General features: G+C 39.2%; 1 protein-coding gene across 4 annotated transcripts in view; it reads left to right on the top strand.

Annotated features, from left to right (window-relative positions):
- Positions 1-22598, top strand: part of clec16a (C-type lectin domain containing 16A) — a 53285-nt gene that overhangs the window by 4938 nt on the left and 25749 nt on the right. For 3 of the 4 annotated variants that reach the window (XM_085453763.1, XM_085453759.1, XM_085453761.1), the window contains 10 exons: positions 1937-2042; positions 7074-7197; positions 7317-7491; positions 9446-9496; positions 10759-10875; positions 16415-16715; positions 17861-17972; positions 18126-18226; positions 19907-20026; positions 20367-20476. In XM_085453763.1, the coding sequence (XP_085309889.1) occupies positions 1937-2042; positions 7074-7197; positions 7317-7491; positions 9446-9496; positions 10759-10875; positions 16415-16715; positions 17861-17972; positions 18126-18226; positions 19907-20026; positions 20367-20476 (1317 nt within the window). The remainder of the gene's footprint in view (positions 1-1936; positions 2043-7073; positions 7198-7316; positions 7492-9445; positions 9497-10758; positions 10876-16414; positions 16716-17860; positions 17973-18125; positions 18227-19906; positions 20027-20366; positions 20477-22598) is intronic. The other variant, XM_085453760.1, reaches the window with a different exon arrangement.

The following is a 22598-nucleotide window of genomic DNA, read 5'->3' as shown; positions in this document are numbered from 1 at the left end:
TGTGCTGGGGAAAGTTATTGGTGTACTGTTGATGGTAGCGTTACCCCTGAAGCCAAAACCAGACCTGTTGTGTAGATCTGAGAACATTTATGTCTTTTTAAGTTAACTATTACATTTTTGTTTTAATTTGTGTGTTAACAAATATCTAGTGTTAATAACCAACTTGACACATTGTTGGTCTAAAGTCAAATATATTTTTTTATTCTAAAAATAATTAAAACCTTTTTTAAGCAGTTTATATTATTATATGTTATATAAATATTTTAAATTAATCTATTAGTTTGATTATCATTATTATTCATATTTTGGAGTCTTAGCTATAGTTTATTCTCCTGCAGATGGTGCCGTTTGATAACTGCTCAGCTTTCCTCCTTCTCAGAACTACACAAGTCACATTTTTAAAACTATTGCAAAAAGTCGGTTTGGGTTTGGTGTCAGGCTCAGAACTCCTCATTTGCTGTGATTCTGGGTGACTGTTTAAATGCTTGACTCGCAGCTATGACTGCCTGGAGGTCACAGCAACTGAGGAATGGTCGGGTGGACAATCGGGCACTGGCACAGAGAGAGATAACAGTAGTATCCAGAGTTATCAGGTTGTTGTGCAGAATTGCTAAATGGAGCGTGCTGGTATGTTGAGACGTGTTGAGCTTCTAAAATCTTATTATGGTTAGAAGAAGAAGTCCCTGCTGTTAAGCTCATTATGCTCAGAATTAAGTACATTGGTTTGTTCAAATTTCTTGTTGGAACTGGTATGCCAATACTAGAATTTTATAGTTAAAAGATGAAAACTTGAAAAGTTAATGGCAAAACAAACAACACTGCACAAGATTATTATGAGTTATTATGAGTCTAGCAGTACGTGAGGTGGTCCAGGGGGATATACTACGAGGGACGTTTGACACAGCTGGGCTTTCTTTAGCTTAGCTGGCTTGATTGGTATCACAACGGTGGTTATAAGGTCTCTGTTAAGTTGGGTTCTCTAGTCAAGGCTCTGTGCACGCTCATATAAAAAGGAGCATTCCACAGGTCATGTGACCCTTTCTTCACACGCGAGTGCCACCTCTTCCAATCAGACATCGTCAAAGTAAAGAAAAATAAAAACCTTTCAACGGTGTTGCAAAAGGCCAAGAAATTAATGCTGAAGAAAATCATTAATCTGAAGAGCACACATAGCAATAAAATAACAGTTTAATTTTAATTGTATCACTGAGTGCACTCTCTGCTGTGCTGTTTATTTGTAAGTTGATAGCTGCACATTAGAGCTTTGAAACTTTAACCTATAATAGTATCCAGTTTAAACGTTACTGTCAGACTGCTTAATAAAGGAGACATAGAAATCGCTTTAGATTGTCAGCGCGTAAAAGTCAAATCCATTAGAATTTGAATGTGTGTACTGTGTTCTAGTAGCTCCAATTCCAGCTGTTACTAAGCAGCAGATTAGAATCAAGGATACTAAGATTTAAAAAATATTTTCCGAACCACCAAATTTATGCAAATTGGTTTTAGTGATTTTCAGCTTAACAGTTTGCATATATGAAACTGCAGCAGACAATCTATAAAAAAGAGTGGTTCTTCCAGCCAGTTTAAAACGAAACTCTACAGTGATTTAGCCAGTGGGAAAGAGAGCCACTTGCATGATACAGAAAGCTCTTGATTTTAGAATCAACATAGCTCACTAACTTACTAATCTAGCTTTGTAGTGGACCCCTCTGAATCTCACAAAACAGTGTTTTGTATTTTTTTTAAGTATTTTCTCATTAAAACAACAGTAATGTTATAAGATTACTGCTCCTGTTAAGTTTTAACCTTCAAAATTCAGCACTCTTGTCTCCTTTAGCAGCCTTCTATCTCTCTCTGTGGTCATTTGCATCCTGAACAAAATGGTGCAGTGCCTTGTCTTGCTCACCAGCGCCCACTCTCTGTCTCCCACACACAGCACACTAATGACTTTGCCCTGTACACCGAGGCCATTAAGTTTTTCAACCACCCTGAAAGCATGGTCCGCATCGCAGTCCGAACCATCACACTCAACGTCTACAAAGGTGAGTGCCGTGAATACGCACGTGCACACGCTGCTTACATCCACACACTCTCACGGGATGCTGGGACCGCCTTTCTCTGTTCTTCCCTCTTCTTGCTGCTGCTTCTGGTGCATGAGCATGACTGACAGGTAACACTGTAACAAATACACACTAAAAAGCAGTCTGGCAAATTTTCTTTCTTTTAATGTTTTGTTGCTTATTTAGGGTCAACATGCAACCCCAGTTGCAAATAATTGGGGACAATGACTAAAATTTTGGTAACACTGAAAGCATTGATTTGCAGATCTCATAAACCAATAATTATATTCTAACGCTAATGGCAGCAACATGTTTCAAAATGTGGGGCATCTGTATCATATCTGTTCAAATTTGGATTCTTCTTTGCGTGATAGAACTTTAACCCACGTTTTTGGATGGCACTGTGAACTGTGCTCACACACAGTGACTTTTGGAAGCATTCCTGAGGCCAGAATTATGCCTGTTTTTAATAGAGCACCGACTGAGAGCCCGGAGATCACGGGCATCGAATTCAGAGTTTTGGCCTTGGCGCTCACACACAAAGATTTCTCCAGATTTTCTGAATCTTCTGATATTAAGTGCTGTAGATCAGCGGTCCCCAACCTTTTTTGCGCCACGGACCGGTTTATGCCCGACAATATTTTCACAGACCGGTCTTTAAGGTGTCGCGGATAAATACAACAAAATAAAACTAGTACCGGTACTGAAAAAAATAAGATTTATTCATAACACACGTGAAAAGACCCAGGAAAACCGAGTTAACGATAAAAACGATAACAAAACAACGCTGAAAACCGATTAAAAACCCTGAAAACCATAAATTTCTCACCTAAGCCTCAACTCTCGCGGCCCGGTACCAAACGACTCACGGACCGGTACCGGTCCGAGGCCTGGGGGTTGAGGACCACTGCTGTAGATGGTGAAATATTTAAAGACTAATGTTCCATTGAGGAACATTGAAATTGTTCAAAAATTTATTAACAAGGGTTTTTTTTATTTTGTTTTGCTTTTTTCTTGTGCACATTATTGCATCTGCACATTTTTAATTCTAAACTGTTGCTGATTAACCTAATTAGTTGCAAAATGTTCTTCCAACTGTTTCTTTGTAGCACCAATTACTCTACCAGCTTCTTACCTCCCCCCTCTTCAAACGTTTTTGATATCAGTTCCTGCCATCAAATTAAACATTATTCAGTGCTTTTCATGAGAGTTAAACTTTTCGGTTTTAGTGTTCGGGTTGAATCTGTCTTCTACTGTGAATAAAATAAGATTGGATTTATAAGATTTGCAAATCACTGCATTCTGTTTTTATTTACGTTTTGCTGGATATCTTCCTGGTTATACGCATTAGCCTTTTTAGGAGAATTATTCATTACAAGATTTTGTCCAAGCGATGTTGTTATTTATAACCATGACATGCATTTACTTTTTATAGAATTCTAACTGGATATGATAATATGAATATTAGAACTTTTTATCCACACTTGCAAACTAAAACTATTTATTCTTAACGTTTTTAAGATTCTCGTGTTATTCTTTATAGTCCCTGGAAAGCTAATTGAATGCTTTTACACTTAAGATTTCATTAAAAGTAAACAAGAAACATTTTGATGTAAAAATTTAAATTAGACAAAATAGCAGACTTGTTGTAGTTTTTTTGTTTTTGTTTTTTTGGTTCTAATAAAATTACCTGAGGTTTCAACACACAGGGTTAAAGTTCACAATAAGTCGTGGTAGAATAAACGTTACAATCACCATACTGTAAAGAGACTCTTCACACAGTCCAGCACCATGCACAGTTAGGTGTTGAAATCCCTTCACCTGTAGCTCTGTCATGTGGGGGGCTGCAGGTCTTTCAGAAAGACTACAGAAAGCAGTAGCAGTCTGAACATCGACACCTTTTCAGCAGCTTTTTCAGCAGCAGTGTTTCTCCTTCCTGCCGTCAATGTGCGATCCTTGTGCGTCCAAGCTGTCTGCATTTCATTGCAGGGGAAGCTGGTATTGCCTTGTATGGTTTTGGCTTCTCTGTACATGTCATGCTTATTGTCACCTTAAATGAAACAGCTGCTCAGTGTAAAGGCTTTAAAGTCTCACAAGCTGTTGCTTTGTGTCCGTATCTGTCCGTCTCGTCCCGCATGTAACACTTTGTTCTGTACAACATGGCTTTCTTCCGCCGTCCATAACATCCTGATTCTAACTCCCAAAGGTACAACTTTTTTGAACAATATAAGAACAAAAGTCATTTATAAATCAATGTAGTATTAAAGGGGATGTGTCATTGCTAAACTGACCACGGGCTATGCTTTAATAAGGAATCTTTAAAAGCATAATTTTAATGTAGCAACTCTGACTTCAAGTCTGTGAGATTGTCATGGGACCACCCACAACATCTGAATTTTAGACTGCCTACTACACTTGTGCATAATAATAATTTAATTGTGGAAAACCCTTTGCTGATTTAATAGTTGTAATTAGTTGGATTTTTAGAGTATCACAACACTAAAAATATTGCAGTGAAGGTTACTTCGTATTGATGCTCCTTAATGATTCCTTAGGACATACCTTGCAACAGATGGCCACCTGAAAAAGGATTTAATTCAGAACCCAAAGCATTTAGTCATTGCGTAGAATCAAGTTTTCTTATTGCGCTGATTTTTCAAGTAATGTAACTGTTCTTTTTGGGGGTGGGGGCTGCTTGTTTCAGTGTCTGCTGTTCACATAATCCTCCGTAAAATCCCAAAACAAGTTTTAAATATGTACATTACATATGCAACTCCTTTTCCAGGTGTGCCCTTGCTATTTTTTAATAAATGTTTGTGAGGTCGTTCCCAGCCTCCACCCCTCCACAGCCGCCCCTTTACTCACATTGAACCTGTGTCTGTTTCCCCCCCCCCCTCTCCTTTATCAACAACCACTCTTCCTCTTTTGTCTCTCCCCTCCCTCTTCCTCCTCTTTCTGCGCGTCCCATCTGCCTAACTCCAGTTTCATGTAAGTTGGTTCCATTCATTCAGTCTTTTTCTCAGGGCTTGGTATCCTGTTCAGTTTCTTTACAGTTACTCTTCTTCATGTGTTGAATGATGTCAAGACACCTCAGCTCTATAGTGTTAACTTAGTCTGGGGGTTTTGGGGGGAGCTTTAATGTGAATTGTTACCCTGCCCTGCTTGCTCCTAATGGTGTATTTGTTCTAAATGTATGGAGTATTAGCATAATTCTTTTCAATCATTCTGTATCATCCACTTCATTCATGCAGTAAAAAACAGTCTCATTTTGTTTCTTGGGTTTGTTGTTCCAACGACCTAATTTTCAGCTAAGCCCCACATGTTGGTTTTTATTTTGGTGATGGGCTCAACAGTTTTGATCACTGTGGTTATTTAGTCAGTGTCTCCCTATCCATTGTGTAATTCATGAATTTAATTTGGCTGCTCATGCATTACTTGTCTCAATTTGACCTGTCTGGATTGGAAGTATAATAACCATGTGGTTTTATTTGCATTTTGATTTTCCATGAAAAAGTGTTACTATAATTCGACTGGTGGTGTTTACTACAGGATGTTGCTTTTGTCATTCACCTAAGTCAACACTTAAAGAACATTTACTTCTGTGTTTCTTTTGATTGTCTGTTTTCCCCTGAAAAACCCTTGTATGTTAAAGTTCAAATTAAATTAACAAAAACAAAAAACAAAAAAAAGTCTATTATTGGAGGAGTTCAGTGTAACTGTGCTTGTTAAAGTTCTGCAGTTAGACCCATAAGCACCAGAAACCATATTGACTTGACCAGATTTTTTTTAAACAAGTTTTTTTTCTCTAAATAAGCAGACCTGCAGAACTTTGATTGCATTGTCAGGTTTTAAAAAAACATTTTCACCTTCCAGTTAACTGTGAACAAATTCACTTTGTTCTGTGTATATTTGCCCCAAATAAAATCTGCGCTCTAACACTGAAAGGCTCGCAATATAATAGAAATAAAAATTATTACAGCAATAGGACAGATAGTTTCTTATTTTCTAGTATTCTTCCCCAAGACATGGCTAAGCCTCAATCTAATCTGACTGCAGGCAGTGCAGTGGTTAAAGACTGACCGATTTATCAATAAAAGTTATTTGATGATCCAGAAGTATCAGCATTTTTAATGACCAATAAATGTAATGTTTAAGTAGTAATGACAGAGGAGAAATACTTTTCAGGCATGCTTTCAGCATTGATGTTGCATAGTTTGGCCACCAGAGGGCACTCTGCACCTGCCTCTTGACAAAACACGTGAACAAATGATCCAAGTAGAATGTTAACAACTTAAATGATTCTTTACTAATAACAGATGTTTAGGAAACTTTTTCTGTTTTGTTTGCCTGGAAGAAATAAAATATCAGCAAATATCAGTGTCAATATTAGCCTTAAAAATATCGGTCAAATTCTAATTGTGGCTAATAATCCTGGAGCTGCCTTTCTCTAAGCAGACGTTAGGAGCAAGCCGAAGAGGTCAGGCCCATCCTTCAAAGCTTTTTTTATCCTTCTTTAAATTTGCAGGCCTCAGTTGAATAGCATAACTTAAAGCAGGAAATCAGACTGTGCACCCATTTGATGAACACTCATTCCACCAATACAGTGGTAATCCCAACATATGTAAACACACCTAATGTGTGAAAACTACTCTTACCTAAACTGGCCACCTCTCAAGAGGGTGCATCTGGAAAGCTCAGGCCACAAGCTTGGGTTAAACAGAGCAAAAACTGATTGGCAAAGCATTTTATTCTTGACTAATTAACATATAAAAGGGAAATTCATCTGGCCTTATTGATAGTGGATTGACAATTTGTGTCCTTATTTTGACCCTTTGGGTATTTTTTTTTAAATAATTCCTTTTTTTTAATTTTAATATGCTTTTAAATGTGTATAATTATCTGGTTATATTCTGGTATTCCTCGAGGATCACATGTTTTGTGTACACATGAATGAGTCTTTGTATTTGTGGAACTGACCTTGATAATAACTCTCCATGCCTCTACTCTCTCTAGTGGACAACCAGCACATGCTGCACTACATTCGAGATAAGACCGCGGTCCCATATTTCAGTAACTTGGTCTGGTTTATCGGCAGCCACGTCATCGAACTGGACAAGTGTGTACAGACGGATGAAGAGTAAGTGTTTTTCTCACTGTAGCCTCTAGATGTCAGCAGTGTCCTTGTTTGAAGCCTTGATCTGGCTCATGCTTATTATTCTATGTTATATATATTTATTTATTTTCTGTCTGTCTTAGACATAAAAACAGGGGGAAGCTAAGTGACCTGGTAGCAGAGCACCTTGACCACCTCCACTACCTAAACGATATCCTCATCATCAACTGTGAATTCCTTAATGACGTTTTAACCGACCACCTCCTCAACCGTCTCTTTCTGCCACTCTATGTTTACTCTTTGGTCAGTCCTGAGACGGTACGTTACTCTGGAGTGCATTTCTGAATACATCTGGTTAGACTGATGTTCACAGGTTCAAAGTTGAAGTGTGTGTTGTGTTAAAGTGGTTTCCTCCTTTCATTTCACACATGCAGTGTAGTACGGTTCTGTTCCTAAGCTAATTATCAAGTTGAAAAATTAAAAAGTTGAAAAATGTTCAGTTTGCAGTAGTAGTTTTTTTTTCTTAGCTTGATTAATGACTAACCAGTGGTTTTGCTTGATCACCTCAGAAAAGCTATGAGTTAGAAGTTACGGTTAGGTTAGGTATTTGCCAGTTTGTGCAGGTGGTGCTGTGTGGGTGACATAGAGGTTACCACTAGGTTTTGAGTTCAAACCATTCAGGGGCCTTTCCATGTGGAGTTTGCATGGTCTTCTGTGCCTGCATATGATTTGGTAAAATCTTAAATTACATAGAACATAGAAAGTATCCCATATGTGTGGTGTAAAGTGCTTCGATTGGTCAGTAAGCCTTTTAATACTCTCTCCCTCTATCCCAATAACACTATATATCATTATAATGCATTTTCTATAAATTCAGTGAATAGTTATGTAATCACCGTATGAAAAGTACTATTTCTTTTTTTACATTTAAAGTAAATAATCAAAAATGAAATAAATATTTTTTATTTTTTATTTTTTATTCCTATTTATTCTATTTATCCCCTTTGTATATTTTATTTATATTTGTCTCTGTATTTATATATGTGTGTGTGTGTGTGTGTGTATATATATATATATATATATATATAACAATTCTGTAACTGTAACTTCGGTCGTTGCTGTGCTTTTTGGAAGTCGAATTTCCCAGAGGAACCCACCCGAGGGATTAATAAAGTTCTATCTTATCTTATCTTAAATATGGGCCTTATGTGGCATTATCCCGTAGTGCAGGGGTGGGGAACTCCAGGCCTCAAGGGCCGGTGTCCTGCAGGTTTTAGATGTGTCCTTGATCCAACACAGCTAATTTAAATGGATAGATTACCTCCTCAACATGTCTTGAAGTTTTGCAAAGTCCTGGTAAACAACTAATCATCTGATTCAAGTGTGTTGACCCAAGGTGATACCTAAAACCTGCAGGACATCGGCCCTTGAGCCCTGGAGTTCCCCACCCCTTCCAGATTTACACACTAGATGACCACACACAACTTCACTCTTCACTCTGGCTATCATTACTGCTCCTGTATGGTTGTCGGGAAACTTGACTCAAATGCAGAGTGTCCTAGCACACTGTTAAGTTCATTCAGAGACGTGTTGTTCTGTTCTTCCACATATCTTTTGCATAGTATGCTGCATTGCAGACGCTCCTAATATAAATGAGGCAACTCGGCTTGTGTGAAGTGTTTTCAGCTGGGCATCGTATACCTGGGGTCGAGTGTTTTGACCAATGCATGAAACCATATATATTTATGAATGCAAGTTGTAATGACTAGTTATCTTGATCTTTATTATATGGTGTGCCACAGAGAAAGCCTATTCTAACATTTAAATGTAAAGTTTAGTTCGAGCACCTGACAGCTAATTTTTGCTTCTCATTCATAAACTCTGCATACTATTTTACACCGTGGTGACTATTGCAAATCGTCATATAAAGCAATGAAAAAATATTGCAACATGTTTTGCAACAGCACAATGTTTCATCATCCAGTGTGTTGTGTCATATCACACAGCCCTAACATATCTATAAAAAAACAAAGGTGAGCTGAAAAGATTATATTCCAGGTGAAAGCGTAATTATTATGAGTTATAAATGCAGATAGTTGAACATTAGACAGTTAAAACACTGTTTAAATCAAATTTTCTTTTGACATGATAAATGTTTGCAATATGGGTCATGACTGTTATATTCGTACTACTAAATGATTATCACACACATTATGTTCTTGTTGTTATTATATATCACCTTAAATCTTCTTGTTTCTTTCTCTCTCTTTAGTCTGAAGAGCGGAAGATCAACCCTCAAGTGTCCCTTTATCTGTTGTCTCAAGTAAGTTACACACACACACACACACCTGCCTGCCTGCTGACACTCTTGTGAGTGTAATCTTGCTGTGGCTGCTTAATCCGGTGGTGTATTGTCATACAGTCAAGCTGCTCTTTGTAAAGCCTTTTCTACTAGCTTTATTATGTGAATAATGGAAATAAAACTTTACTTTATGCTGCATTAGTTATTACTTACACCTTATTATTACTTGCTTTAACCAACTTTTACCTCCTGGACTGTCTTAGTTCTGCATGGAATACATTCAACAAAAGTCCTGGAAATATTCCTGAGATTTTGATCCATATTGACATGACAGCATTACAGGTGCTACACATCTATGATATGAATCTCCCGTTCCACCACATTCCAAAGTTGCTCTGCTGGATTGAGATCTTGTGACTGTGGAGGCCTTTTGAGTGCATTGAACTCATAGTTATGGTCAACAAACCTGCTTAAGATTATATGAGCTTTTTGACATGGTGCGTTGTCCTTCTGGACACAGCCATCAGAAGATGGGTGCACTATAGTCATAAAGTATCAGCAAGAATACTCTGGGAGTGTGCACGAAAATTTCTCCCGCACCAGAACTACCAGGAGCCTGAATTGCTGATACAAGGCAGGATGGATTCATGGAGAAACTCATCAGACCAGATGATATTTTTCCAATATTATGTTGTCCAGTTTTGTTGAACCTATGCTCCAAATTGTAGGCTCAGTTTTCTGAGTTTTCAACAAGTGGTTATTTGAGTTACTGTTATCGAAGTTATCGAAGCAGTCTGGCCACGCTCCTATGACCTCTGACATCATCAACAAAGCAGTTTCTCCCAGAGAACTGCTGCTCACTGGATATTTTTGTTTTTAGAGATTATTCTCTGTAAACTCTAAAGATGTTTGTGTGGGAAAATCCCAGCAGATCAGCAGTTTTGGAAATGGTCAGACCAGCCAGTCTGGCGCCAACAGCCACGTTCAGAGTAGCTTAACTCACCCCTTTCCCCTATTTTGATGCTTGGTTTGAATTCCTTGCTCATGTTTACATGAATTCCTGCCAGGTATTTGCATTAACACACACTTAATAAAGTGGCCATTGACTGTAAATCGTGTTAACTAAAGGGAGCCAGTTATATTTGTGTAATTTGCAATGCTTACATGTTGGTGCAGATGATCATGTCTAAATGAATTTTTAACAGTATAATTTATTTTCTAATCAGCTCTAGTGGCCCAGAAACTGATTTTACTTATTTTGTGTTTATGTTCTTGTTTTTCAGGTGTTTCTAATCATCCACTATCAGCCACTGGTCAATGCCCTTGCAGATGTTATTTTCAACGGAGATCTGTCTGTATTCACCACACCGACAGATATTCACAGCACGCACAAGAGCACGGTAACACACACACACACACTTTGACTGTATATGTTAATGTACTGTAAACTGTACTGTACTGTAACAGGTAAAACTGTGAGTGAGTACAGCATACAAACAAGAAATGTGCACACTCACACCTACGAAGCAACCGCATGGACACACACACAACACACACACACAGTTGTGTTCCAGAAGTGTGCGTAGGTGGTTATGAGATCGAAGGGTCATGGTTTTCTCCATGATTCACCCACATCAAGGCAGCAATATGCAAATTACTTGACTTTTCTTTTTCTTCCCTTTCCATTTTTTGAACACTCCTGATTCCTGTCGTGCTCTCGGTCTTCCTGCCACGGCGTTGGATAGCAGCATTCGGTTTCCTTTTACTGCTCCGTGCCCTTTAATTTCCATCTGCATATTCTTGTAATTTCCCTCTTCTTTTCTGCCACCGCTTTAATCTTCCCCTTTCATCACCTAATGTTCCCCATCCAGTTCCCCTCACCTCTCATTTTCTACTCTTGATTCAGTTTCTCTTCCTTCATCGCCCCGCCCCTGCTTCTTACATTTTTTTTTTGACCATCTGCTTTTAAAGCCAGGTGGGTGTGCCGAGGTAGTGAGCGTTTCTGAGAACCCTTGTGGTTATTCTCTGTGCTGAGTGTGTGTGTCTGTGCGTGCGCGCGCAAGAGCTCTCTGGCTGTTGTAAGAAACGGCCTACCTTTTCAGTGAATATAACTAGAGGCGTGATGTCTTCACAGCTTTGGTGTACCACAACAGGAGGCAGCCAGACCCAAATACGTACCTGCCAGATATTCATTCAAGATCACTTTCCCTGTTTATATATTTTTCTCTTAAGTAAAATCAAGTAGATTAACAAATCATATTTGTTGTGTTTATCCATGAGTTACTGTTTTCTTTTTTTACCAGGGGTAATTTATTTATTTTTTCCGTTCCACTAGGCAACACAAATTTGCGTTTGCACATTAATTATTCTTTTTCTGACTGATTGACATTGATAAGATGGATACCGGTGCAGGTTGTGTGATTTACTGGCATTTACCCTGCAGCAGTGTATTTGGCATTTTGTTCTGGTGCATGTAAAAACGCTAATGAGCACATTAGTGCAGCGAACAAGTGTTATGCATGCCACACATTTGTGTGACATCACCATGGTTAATTGAGGAAGTTCTACTAACTATTCCTAAAGATGCCAAGTAGATACTCAGAAGTTGCACTCGTATCTGCTAAATCACATGTACCGTGTTATAGATTGATTTATTGTAGATAAAACAGCAGACATATGAGGTATGGGCTCTGTTTTTGCGCAGGTGGTCAAATGGCACCTCCTGTTCGTCTTTGATGTGGCAGGAAATTAGGTCACATGATGGAACACTGACAGAGCTGGCTCACCTAACCCAGATCTCTTTCCTGGAAGAAGTGTTTTCTCTCTCTTTCTCTCACACTTTTGTAGATGTGTTTACTTGCAAGTGCACCAGTTAGATACATGTTTTTGATATTTGCATGCATGTGGCAGTATTTTTTTTTTTTTTGCGTAACGTAAGTTCGTGCAGTTCGTTTACTGTGCAGGAAAATTGGGTTTATCTTTTGACCTGCAAATGGCACCCTACTTTCAAGCGGGTGTGTGTTTGTAGATATGTCGTGCATGCTCCCTGACCTCCAGTAATTTCTCAGCATTGGTTTAGACTGCGAGTGGTTTACCAGAATATAGTCAGCTAGCAGGTGTGACACGCACACACACATACATGCACACACACACACACACACACACACACACACACACACACACACACACACACACACACACACTGATACTGGTTTGTGGTTTGTCTCTGACAAAATACACACTGTGTTTTTAGCAGTAACTACAATGTAATCCTACCAGTAACACACAGTGTATGTGAGTATTTTTAAAGCATGGGGAAAAAACCTAATAACTAAGGTTTTCTGAATTTTAAATTAAAAAGCGTGAAATAAAATAATAGTGGCAACATGTTTAAGACTTTAATTGTTACAAGAATACCTTTGTGTCATAAGAAATTAATAAAAAAGAAAGAAAAGATGGAGGAGAAAGGGCCAAAGCGAGGGTTTTAAATGATGTATATAAATATGCAGCTTTTTGCTGTGATTCATCCACAATACCTTCACCAGAGGTTGATGGAGAGAAACTGATACTGGGTTTATCCTAGGCACACATTTGAATAAGGAGGATGGTTTCAGACACCTGCTCGTATGTAAGTGCATGTATGTTTTGACGTGGTCACGTGCTCATGTTTGTGTTTGGTGGTTTGTGTTAGCACAAGAACTTCAGTGAAATCAGGCCACCCAGTTTCAGTGTGAGATACAGAGTTTTCTTCCTCTCGGTGTAAGAGCAGGTGAATCTTTTCACGAAATGAAACCAGAGAGAAAGGATTATCTTGGAATTCAGTCCTGTTTCGCATCATCCCTGAAGCCATTAAAGTGTGTGTTTTGTATAGTTTTATAGCCACTACCATCATTATTGTAATTCCTTAATAATCTGATAAATACTTAGTAAATTAATTGCTAAATCAGAGGATGAATGAAATATATCAGTTCCTTTTACGATGTTCCGTAGTTCCTGTTTTTGCAATGAGTTGTTGAAATAGTGGTTGCTCATTTGCAAGTGCACGGTTAGCATATGTACAAGTAGTCCCCATGAGCCCCTCTTACTTGATACTGAAATCTTTTTTTATTTGCAAGGGGAGCCAATCAGAGGACCGATGGCTTAAAGGAAAAAGTAAAGGAGCCAAATGGCTTGTTTCAAACAGTGAAGGATTGCACCAAGGTTTGATAAAAGATCAGGAAGGATGCTGTTTCAACTTAATCCTGCTAAGCTTCTCTGGTAGAACATAAAGCTGAAAATACATGGATCAACGTGGATCTCAGAAGATACCTCGTCATCATTTTCTTATAATTTCTAAAAGAGAAAAAGTGCTGATAACAGTAGTTGCTCATTAAATATCAATCAGTTAGTTAATAGATTAATTTGCTAATTATTGGCTTTATACAGTAATCACCCACAAATTTAAGCTGTTTATAAAACCCTAAACCAGCTCTGACCTATAAGGACATGGTGTGCAGAAATGTTAACACGGGTAACACATGTCGACGTTACATCAACATGAATATGAGACGTTGTTTTCCACTCTTAACTGTTTGGTCAGCTGTTTGTTTAACTGTAATCTTACCTGAAGTCATAACTCCGTCAGACTAGACTATTAGTGCTGTATGTAGAAAATGAACTAGAGGATCATCAAGTTTTGAAATGACTGCTTTATGATTACTTGCAGTCTCTGAAACGTCCTGGAGTTTCATATTCATGTGCAGCAGTAAGGAGTTTGTGATTAAAACGTGCAACAGGAAGATTGTCACAATTACACATGTTATACTTACTGTAAGTGACAGCCCTAACAGCACTGCTCAGCATTTTTTTTTATCATTTACGAGTTGTTTCCTGTGGGATTGTGTGCATGTGCATTTTGGTGTCGGTTTGGGGGCTGTATGTGGAAAGTGGGTTTCTCAAAGTTCGAGTATGGCCACACAGAAGGGCCTCAAAGCGCGTGTGTGTTTTTGTGTGTGTGAGAGAGGAACTAGTCCAAAAATGTATGAAGTGGGAAGTGGCTTTTTGATTAACATCAGTGTATGTTTACTGTAAGACTTTGTAATTAGTGTGACAATAAATAGACACAAGTAAAATTATATATAGATGGAATTAAATACGCAATTTCTGCAAATACTTGTGTTCATGTGTTAATTTTTTTTCGGGGGCTTATCGCATTTCCTGTTACCACCTGACAGCTTTCCTTTGTTGTTTCTCTTGTTTGGACCACTGCCTATCTTTTGCCCTGCCAAAAAGACTTAAATACATGATATCTAGTTTACATAACTGATTTTAATTGCCCTGCAAGTGGGGCTGTTGGATATAACGATATATATCGGATGACGATATAAAAACATCTATCGTTTCATTTTACGCTATCGTTTGTTTCGTGGTGTCGCAAAATAAACTGTTTACGACAATATTTCTTCATGGTTTTGATGGTCACTGTAGTGGCTATATTAATTTCTTAAACTTCTCTCTTTCTCTTATATTTAATATAACCACACTACGAACGGACAAGCGCCTGTTTTTATGCGTTGTGGTTACCAACAATGACGGTAACAGCATCGCGTGTCCGCTTGTTTATGTTCCACATAAACCTTTCATAGTAAAGCTCAAGATCCTGTTGAGACTTTTCAAAATAAACTGAATCACGTGAAAGAGCAGATTATTTACGGATGAGAATTAAAGAGCTGTCAGGTGCTAAAAAATAAACCTTAGACTCAAACGTTAGAACAGGCTTTTCCCTGCAGCACGCCGTGTAATAAATACTCACAAAGAAAACGGCGGCCGTTACACCTTTTGTCTAAAAATGTATAGTTTCATGCATCGGTTAAAAACACTCGACTCCAGCTACATGATGCGCAGCTGGAAACACTTCCCGCAAGTCGAGCTGCCCGAGATTCACAGAATTTACAGAAAATGTTACATTTTTGTGATTTATATCGTTATCGGGCCGATAGAATTCTTATATCGGGATATGAGATTTTGGTCATATCGCACAGCCCTACCTGCAAGGCTTTCTCTTTGTGCACCTCTGGGCTGCTTTCTGTGCATCTGCTGTTTTAGATGGATGTCCTGTTGTGAACACACGTGTGAGTGTTCACAGTCAAATTTCTGTTTTGCAGAAGTTTGAAGTCTACATACTTGACATGCATATCAGCAGTCATCATTGCTGGGTCTCTAGCTTAGAACCCAGAGAGCAAACAGCAGCTTTGAGCATAGGAGTCAAGAATTTATGAGTCTAAAGATGTTCGGTCAGGTGAGGAGTGCAGTTGGGAACATTTTCAACAGCTCATACGGTTATTCATAGAGTCATACTGCTGACTCGAAGTAATGACTACTGACTACTCTGATATCCTGAAGCATCTGAAAGAAATGACTCAAACTTTGTTACAAGCCATCAAAACATTGTACCCCAATCGCATTGCATTTAAAGTGCAAGAATTTTTAAGCTGCACCAATGGACTCTTCTCTCAACACCAGCGGTGGTCCTCTGATTTGAGCTTGAGTTTCTTTTTCTTTTCCAAAAAGAAACTCTTGAGGCTCTCTGTTTTGAAACAGTGGAGAAGTTCAGGCTTGCATTGCAGATACACATGTGAAACTTGTCAGAACTGGACTTCCACAGGTTGTTTTAAAAATAGCATCAGCACTGAAAACAGCCTAGAGGTGCACAGTGAGACAACCTTAAAAATTTGATCGACCACAAATCAGAACATCAGGAATTCCTTTGGCTTTTTATGGAAAAGTTTTGTATCTGTCTTTTGGATTGCAGCTCGTACATTTGTGATGTTATTTTTAAAACAGTTTTGAAGGTTATGGTTATGTGTTGTTGACTAAAATAATAACTGAGTGATCCACAGGTGATATATTCCTTTTCTCCTCATACCCTGGCCTCTGTCCTGTTTTGCTTCTATCCATCAGGCAAGTGCGGGAGGTATGCGCCGCTTCATCAAGCCTCCGGAGTCTCTGGAGCGCTCACTGGAGCTGTCCCGCCATCGTGGCCGCAAAAGAACACAGAAGAGGCCAAACTACAAGAACCTGGGCGAAGAGGAAGATGATGAAAGGGCTGGGGGCGGAAGCAGCAGTGCAGGAGGAGGACTAGAAGAGGGCTGGGATGATGACAGTGGCAGAGGAGGAGAGAGGGAAAAGGGAAAAGGTACAGAGGGAATAGGAGCAGGTGGGAGTTCTAAGGGAAGCAGAGCGAGTGGGGAGACGGCGGAAGGTGAGTGTGTGTCTCGCTGGACACAGCAGTACAGGACTGTGTTTGTGAGTGTTTCTTCACTGCCATAAATCCAATGTGGTCTCCCATGCACTCTGGTTATCCTCAAGAGAAAAGAGAGAGAACTCTTTAAAGAAAGAACACCTGACATTTTTCACTGGAAATGTGGTGGCTTTGCTGCTTTTCATTTGCAGCTACAAGAAAATGCTGTGTTTAAATTTATATTATACAGCCTCATCATTTTTTTTTCAGGAAATAAAAGATTCCTGGAAAAAGTAACAGGAGTAAAAAACAGGCAACGCTGCACAATCAGAACAGAAGCCGTCTCTTTAGCTTGTTTTAAGATGAGGACTCCCTCTTTTTGCTGCATCCTCTTCTTGGCACCATTTAATTTCCCCATGATCATCATGGCTACCACTGATCTTGTGCTGAGCACAATCCACGTAGCAGTATTGGTTCCCACAGCGATACTCCATCCTGTGCTCCTCATCTCTCCGCCTGTCTCTCACTCCTGCTCTGTGTGTGTGTGTGTGTGTGTGTGTGTGTGTGTGTGTGTGTGTGTGTGTGTGTGTGTCTATATTAAAATGTGACCATTTCACGCATCTGAAATGATTCTTTTTTTTTTATGCTTTGATTTATACTGAGGCATTAACAGCTTCAACCTTTTTTTTCTTTACTCGTTTTTTTTAAAAGCACAAATGTGGTCATGGGCTGCAGGGGAAGATGGTTTCAGAATGACATGAGTACCATTTGGGATGGAACAAAGACGCCTACCACTGTTAACTGATAAAACAAGTGATAAAATTACCAACATTTTAAAGAATACGTTTAAAAATAGATCTGTTTTTCTTCATAATAGATTTAAATATTCCTTTGTCTATTGATGTGTTACTATAAATTACTAATTTTAACCTGCTTGCTCTAAATACTGTGAGGAACACATGAGGTTTCCTGGCAGCTTTAGTACGTTTTAAGACCTTCACACTTCAGTTGGTCCATACGTTTTAGAGCCTCTTTGTTCCGTGTCTGTAAGTGTGCTAAATTTGTGATGTGAATGATACTCTGTGAGGTAGGTGGTTCTCCAAATATGTGGAGATTTATGTAAGTAAATACTAAGTATGCATCTCGCGGTGTGTGTATCTGTGCAGAGATAGAAATGGTGGTGATGGAGAAGTGTAAGGTGTCAGAGCTGACAGAGCAGAACATCACTGATGAGGAGAAGACAGCTGCAGCTACTCGCACACACACACAGAGGAGCAGGTACATGCACGCACACACACACACAAACACAAACACACGTGAGCGCAGTGCGATGTAAACCTCATCTAAAAGTCTAAAGAATTGAAAATGGGAAAGACAGAATTGTTAACTGAAGCTATGTTCTCTTTGTTGTCTCTTTCTCGCTCCCTGCAGGCCGTTCTTAGACATGGTGTACAGTGCCCTTGACTGCACCAGTGACGACTACCATGCGCTGTTTGTCCTCTGCCTACTTTACGCTCTCTCACACAGCAAAGGTAAGCAAAAGCTCACTGTTAACATAATCTGTCCACTGGCATAAACCTTTTGACATGTAATAATAAGGCTTTTGTCTCTCTATTTAAGTGAATGAATATCAAGTAACAAAGAAAATTATTGACATCTGTTTGCTTCAAGGGCTGTGTGATTGTTCTCTTTAAAATACATGTAGATTCATTTGTTTGTATACAGCAACTGGTAAATGGACTGGTTCTTATATAGTACTTTTCTACTCTACCTGAGCACTCAGTGTTACACAGCACTGTGCAAAGGTCTTGGAAATAGGTGCAGTAATTTATTAAAACATGTGAAGGCATACAGTACATGAAGCAAAATGTTTCTGTTGTAACCAGCTTGAGAGTCAGTGTCTGGTATGCCCACTGTTATTCTTCATCGCAGCCTGAACTTTCTCAGGCAACTTTCTTCTGATTTCTTTAAGTAGTCTTTAGGAATACTTCTCCGGGTTTCCTGAAGGACATTCAGAGCTCTTCTTTAGATATTGGCTGCCTTTTGTTTGGTTTTTTGCCAAGGTGATCTCACACTGCTTCAGTAATGTTGACGTCTGGGGAGGCCAATCCATGACTGATAGTGATCCACTGTGTGTATTTCTATCCAGATATGCTTCCACTGCAATGGCAGTGTGTTTGGGATCAATGTTAGGCGGAAAAATCTATACTTTTAGTATTGCATGGTGGATCTAAATCCATAAATTTTGACCAGATTTGCAACACCAGCTGGAAAAATGACACCTCAAACTAAAACTGAGTCTCCACACTGTTTTACATGTGGCTGCAAACCTTTGTATCTCTCTCCTGAAGACCTCTGTAGATACTGACAACAATTTGAACCAGAAATTTAAAATTTGCATTCATCACTCCATCAGACCTGTGGCCACTGATTTCCTGTCCGGTTCTTTTGTAATTTAGCATACTTCAGTCTTTTCAGCATTTTTCCTTAAGAATGGCTTCTAGACAAGTCACCTTTCCACTGAGACTATTTCATATAAGGATTCAGTGAACAGTAGAAGGATTTTTTCCTATTTCATAAAACATGCAGTTTCTTCTCTTGTAGAATAGAATTAAATGCCTTTTCACTATACAGATGTCCCCCACTTCTTTAGTTTCTTCACAGTTTTTAAGAACACACTCCACATTTTTGGTAAACAGGTCTTTAGGAATCAGCGTCTTCATGCAAAAATACTCTTTACTGCCTGTCAAACTGTTATCTTTTCATTCAGCTAAATACATGGGATTAAATGATGTGTTTCTGCAACGGGCTGCTAGTAACGAAGTGCCTAAAGATACAATTTAAAATTGGTTCTTTGCTAGTTTGTCTGTTATTTGTGGACACAGCAGTCGTTTATCTCGTGTGTTAGGTCCCTTTTTTATGATTACACCTCAGTTTTGACTTCATAAATAATTTTAGGTTCTAAGTAATGTCTGTGTCATCCTTCAGCTAAAAAAACCTAAATGTGGTGGAGTGGTGTCGCAGCTGTTTAGGAAGTAAAACTCTACGGCTTACAGTGATTTGCCTTCCATCTGTGCTGCTGATGAACCAATTAAACATATTACATACGTTAGATTCCCAGAATAAAGACGAGTCAAGATGACAGCCTTAATGATCGTGGCTCAGAATTGGCATTTTCTTTTACTTTGTTTTTCTGTTTAATTTGTTTGTAGGTATCAACCTTGATCTTCTGGAGCGTCTGCAGTTGCCAGTTCCAGACCAGGAGAGGAGTTCTTACAGCGTGGTCCTCGTAGAAAGACTTATTAGAGTTATGAGCCAAGCTGCACTGCCAGGTAACACATACACACATTTGGTGTGGTGTTTCATACCTTTAAAAAAGAAAAAAAAAGTACCTTCTTTTTTTTTCTTCTTTTGATGTTCATTTTATTTGCATATTGCTAAGCTGAACATATAGTGTATGCACTGGCACACTGAGCAAAAACATTTGTTACGAGAATTTCTAACCCGGCAAATGCAAATGAGGTAGAAACTTTAGCTGTTAAAGCTCACAAACCATGTATAGCCATTTTGCATGATATGATGCATGTGATGCATTTCTTAGATTTTTGACCTAACAGGAAACAATGTGTTATATTTGATACTTATTTATGCATTTCTCTTACTTGTGTGCAGATGGTAAAGTGCGTCTAGCTACCCTCGAGCTGAGCTGCCTTTTGCTAAAGCAGTCTGTGTTGTCTGGGAGCAACTGTATTATCAAAGACGTTCATCTGGCCTGCCTGGAGGTACAGCACACCCAAGCATGCTCCCGTGACATTTCAACAGTCCTGTTAGCAGACTTTATGACTCTCACAAACTGCTTGAGGGAACATGGGACCTCAGCAGGAAGTGAAATGCTGAAAATTGTGTCATCCATAGGAGTGAAACAAGCCCTTTCCATGTAATTGTGTCACTTCTGTAGAATTCACAGCTGCAAGGCTTCTTGGTTAGAGCCACTTAGTGACTGATGATATTTTTACAGACCTCCCATCTGCCCCCTGTTTAAACACTGACATCCATTTTTTCTGCAGCCCACACGGTTTTACATATCTGGGTTTTGTTTTTTTGTGATCATCCTTCAGGGAAGTTATATTTCCTTTTCTGTCACTTCATGGTAATACTGCCTTTGTTTTTTGCTTTTTTGCACGCACATAAAGTTCTAGGAAGAAATTGCACAGCTGTCAATGAGTTCCTTTTCCTTTTACAAAATTCACAATTTTAAACTGAAACCTTATCTTGGTCATTTTAAAAGCTTTTATTTTTTGCAGCGGGTTTGGTGAAACTAACTGTTTTTTTGGTATCGGTTAAACATCACTTGGGGGGTTTCTACTTGGAGGATTTCCCACCTCTGACACAGTTTAATAGTAATGAAGACACACTTTTTTTTGGGGGGGGGTCCAGGCTGTTTAAGCTTAAATGGTTATGTTGACGGTTGAAGTGCTTGTTATGAGCATTATTAGCCAAACAAGCAGGCTTTGGACTGCTATAAACTCTCAGTTTCCAAGACTGGCTTTCCTGTTCAATTTGTACAAAAGATTATCCTTTATATGGGCATTTTGGGCATCAGCTCACAGGAGGGGCACAGCAACCCTACCACATGCTGCACATCAAGCCTCCTGTTTGCTTAATTTAGGTCTGACGGCTAATATCACACAGATGGTGATCTGACCATGGCTATAATTCATCCTACCCTAATTCAGGGTCTAAGGGGAGCTGGAGCCTATCCCTGGACAAGTCCCCAGTCTGTTGCAGGGCTAACACATAGAGAGAGACATCCATTCACATTCACACCTACAGTCTATTTAGGATTATTAATAGGGATGGGTATCGTTTAGGTTTTATCCGATACCGGTGCCAAATCGGTACTTTTGAAACGGTGCCGGTGCTTAAACGGTGCTTAAACGGTGCTTAAAGAATGGAGAACACAAAATTGGTCCAAAAACCTCTCATGTTCAGCTGTTTTTTGTAAAAATATAACAATGTTAGCCTTTTCTGCAGCTATGGGGCATATATGGTATCACTCTTGGCTGGAAGCAGTGCTTAAACAATGGAAAAAACACAAACTTTATCCAAAAACCTCTCATGTTTAGCTGTTTCCCTCTTTTTCTTTGGTCATTTTAGCCTTTTTGGCCAGGGTGAAGGGAGTATCTGCCATCAAACAAGAAGACAGCCGCATGTAGCTATGATGATGTTTGCTAGTTCACCTTACATGCATTAATGTAATAACGTGGTTAGCCTACTCAACGTAAATTACACACGAACAACATTAAGCTACTCACGCAGAGAAGAACGGCTGCTGCTGTATCATCATCCGTCATCATTTCTGCTACACTGGCAGGGCTAGGGGCCAGGACTCTCCTCTTCGGGTTTTTGGGGATGTTGCTAACTCCGGGTCTGATAACAGGCACCACATCCGCAGTAGATGCGCTCGGTGTGAGGTCTCGCAGCAAGCTATCAAATACAGCGCATTTCTTGGCTTTTAAAAAAAAAAAGCTATGCGTCGCCAGGTGTTTCATCGGATTCGAGGTGTTACCTCCTTTGACAGTATCACAGTATCACCTTAAAGCACTTGTTGCAGGCTGCTGAGTTTGCATCTTTTGCTGTGAAGTACAGCCAGACTTTTGACCGCTTCGCCTTGGGCATTTTTAATCTGTAGCTCTGCTCTAACTGAACGTACGTACCTGGACCCGCCTACTATCCTCGGAAACGTAAAATGATTGGCTAGAAGTGTATCACAGCTCAGGAAAAAAAAGCACCGAAATAAAGCACCGAAATGTGCGCTGCTTTTCGGTCTGGTTACTACCGTTTATGTCAGAACCGGTACCCATCCCTAATTATTAATTTACCAAACCCTATGCTTGTCTTTAG

The sequence above is a fragment of the Copadichromis virginalis genome, linkage group LG4, assembly GCF_057382275.1.
Source record: "Copadichromis virginalis isolate Kocher_CV1m ecotype Utaka linkage group LG4, C_Virginalis_male_GT1.1, whole genome shotgun sequence".
Taxonomy (NCBI): Eukaryota; Metazoa; Chordata; class Actinopteri; order Cichliformes; family Cichlidae; genus Copadichromis; species Copadichromis virginalis.
This window is presented reverse-complemented; position numbering and strand designations above follow the sequence as displayed.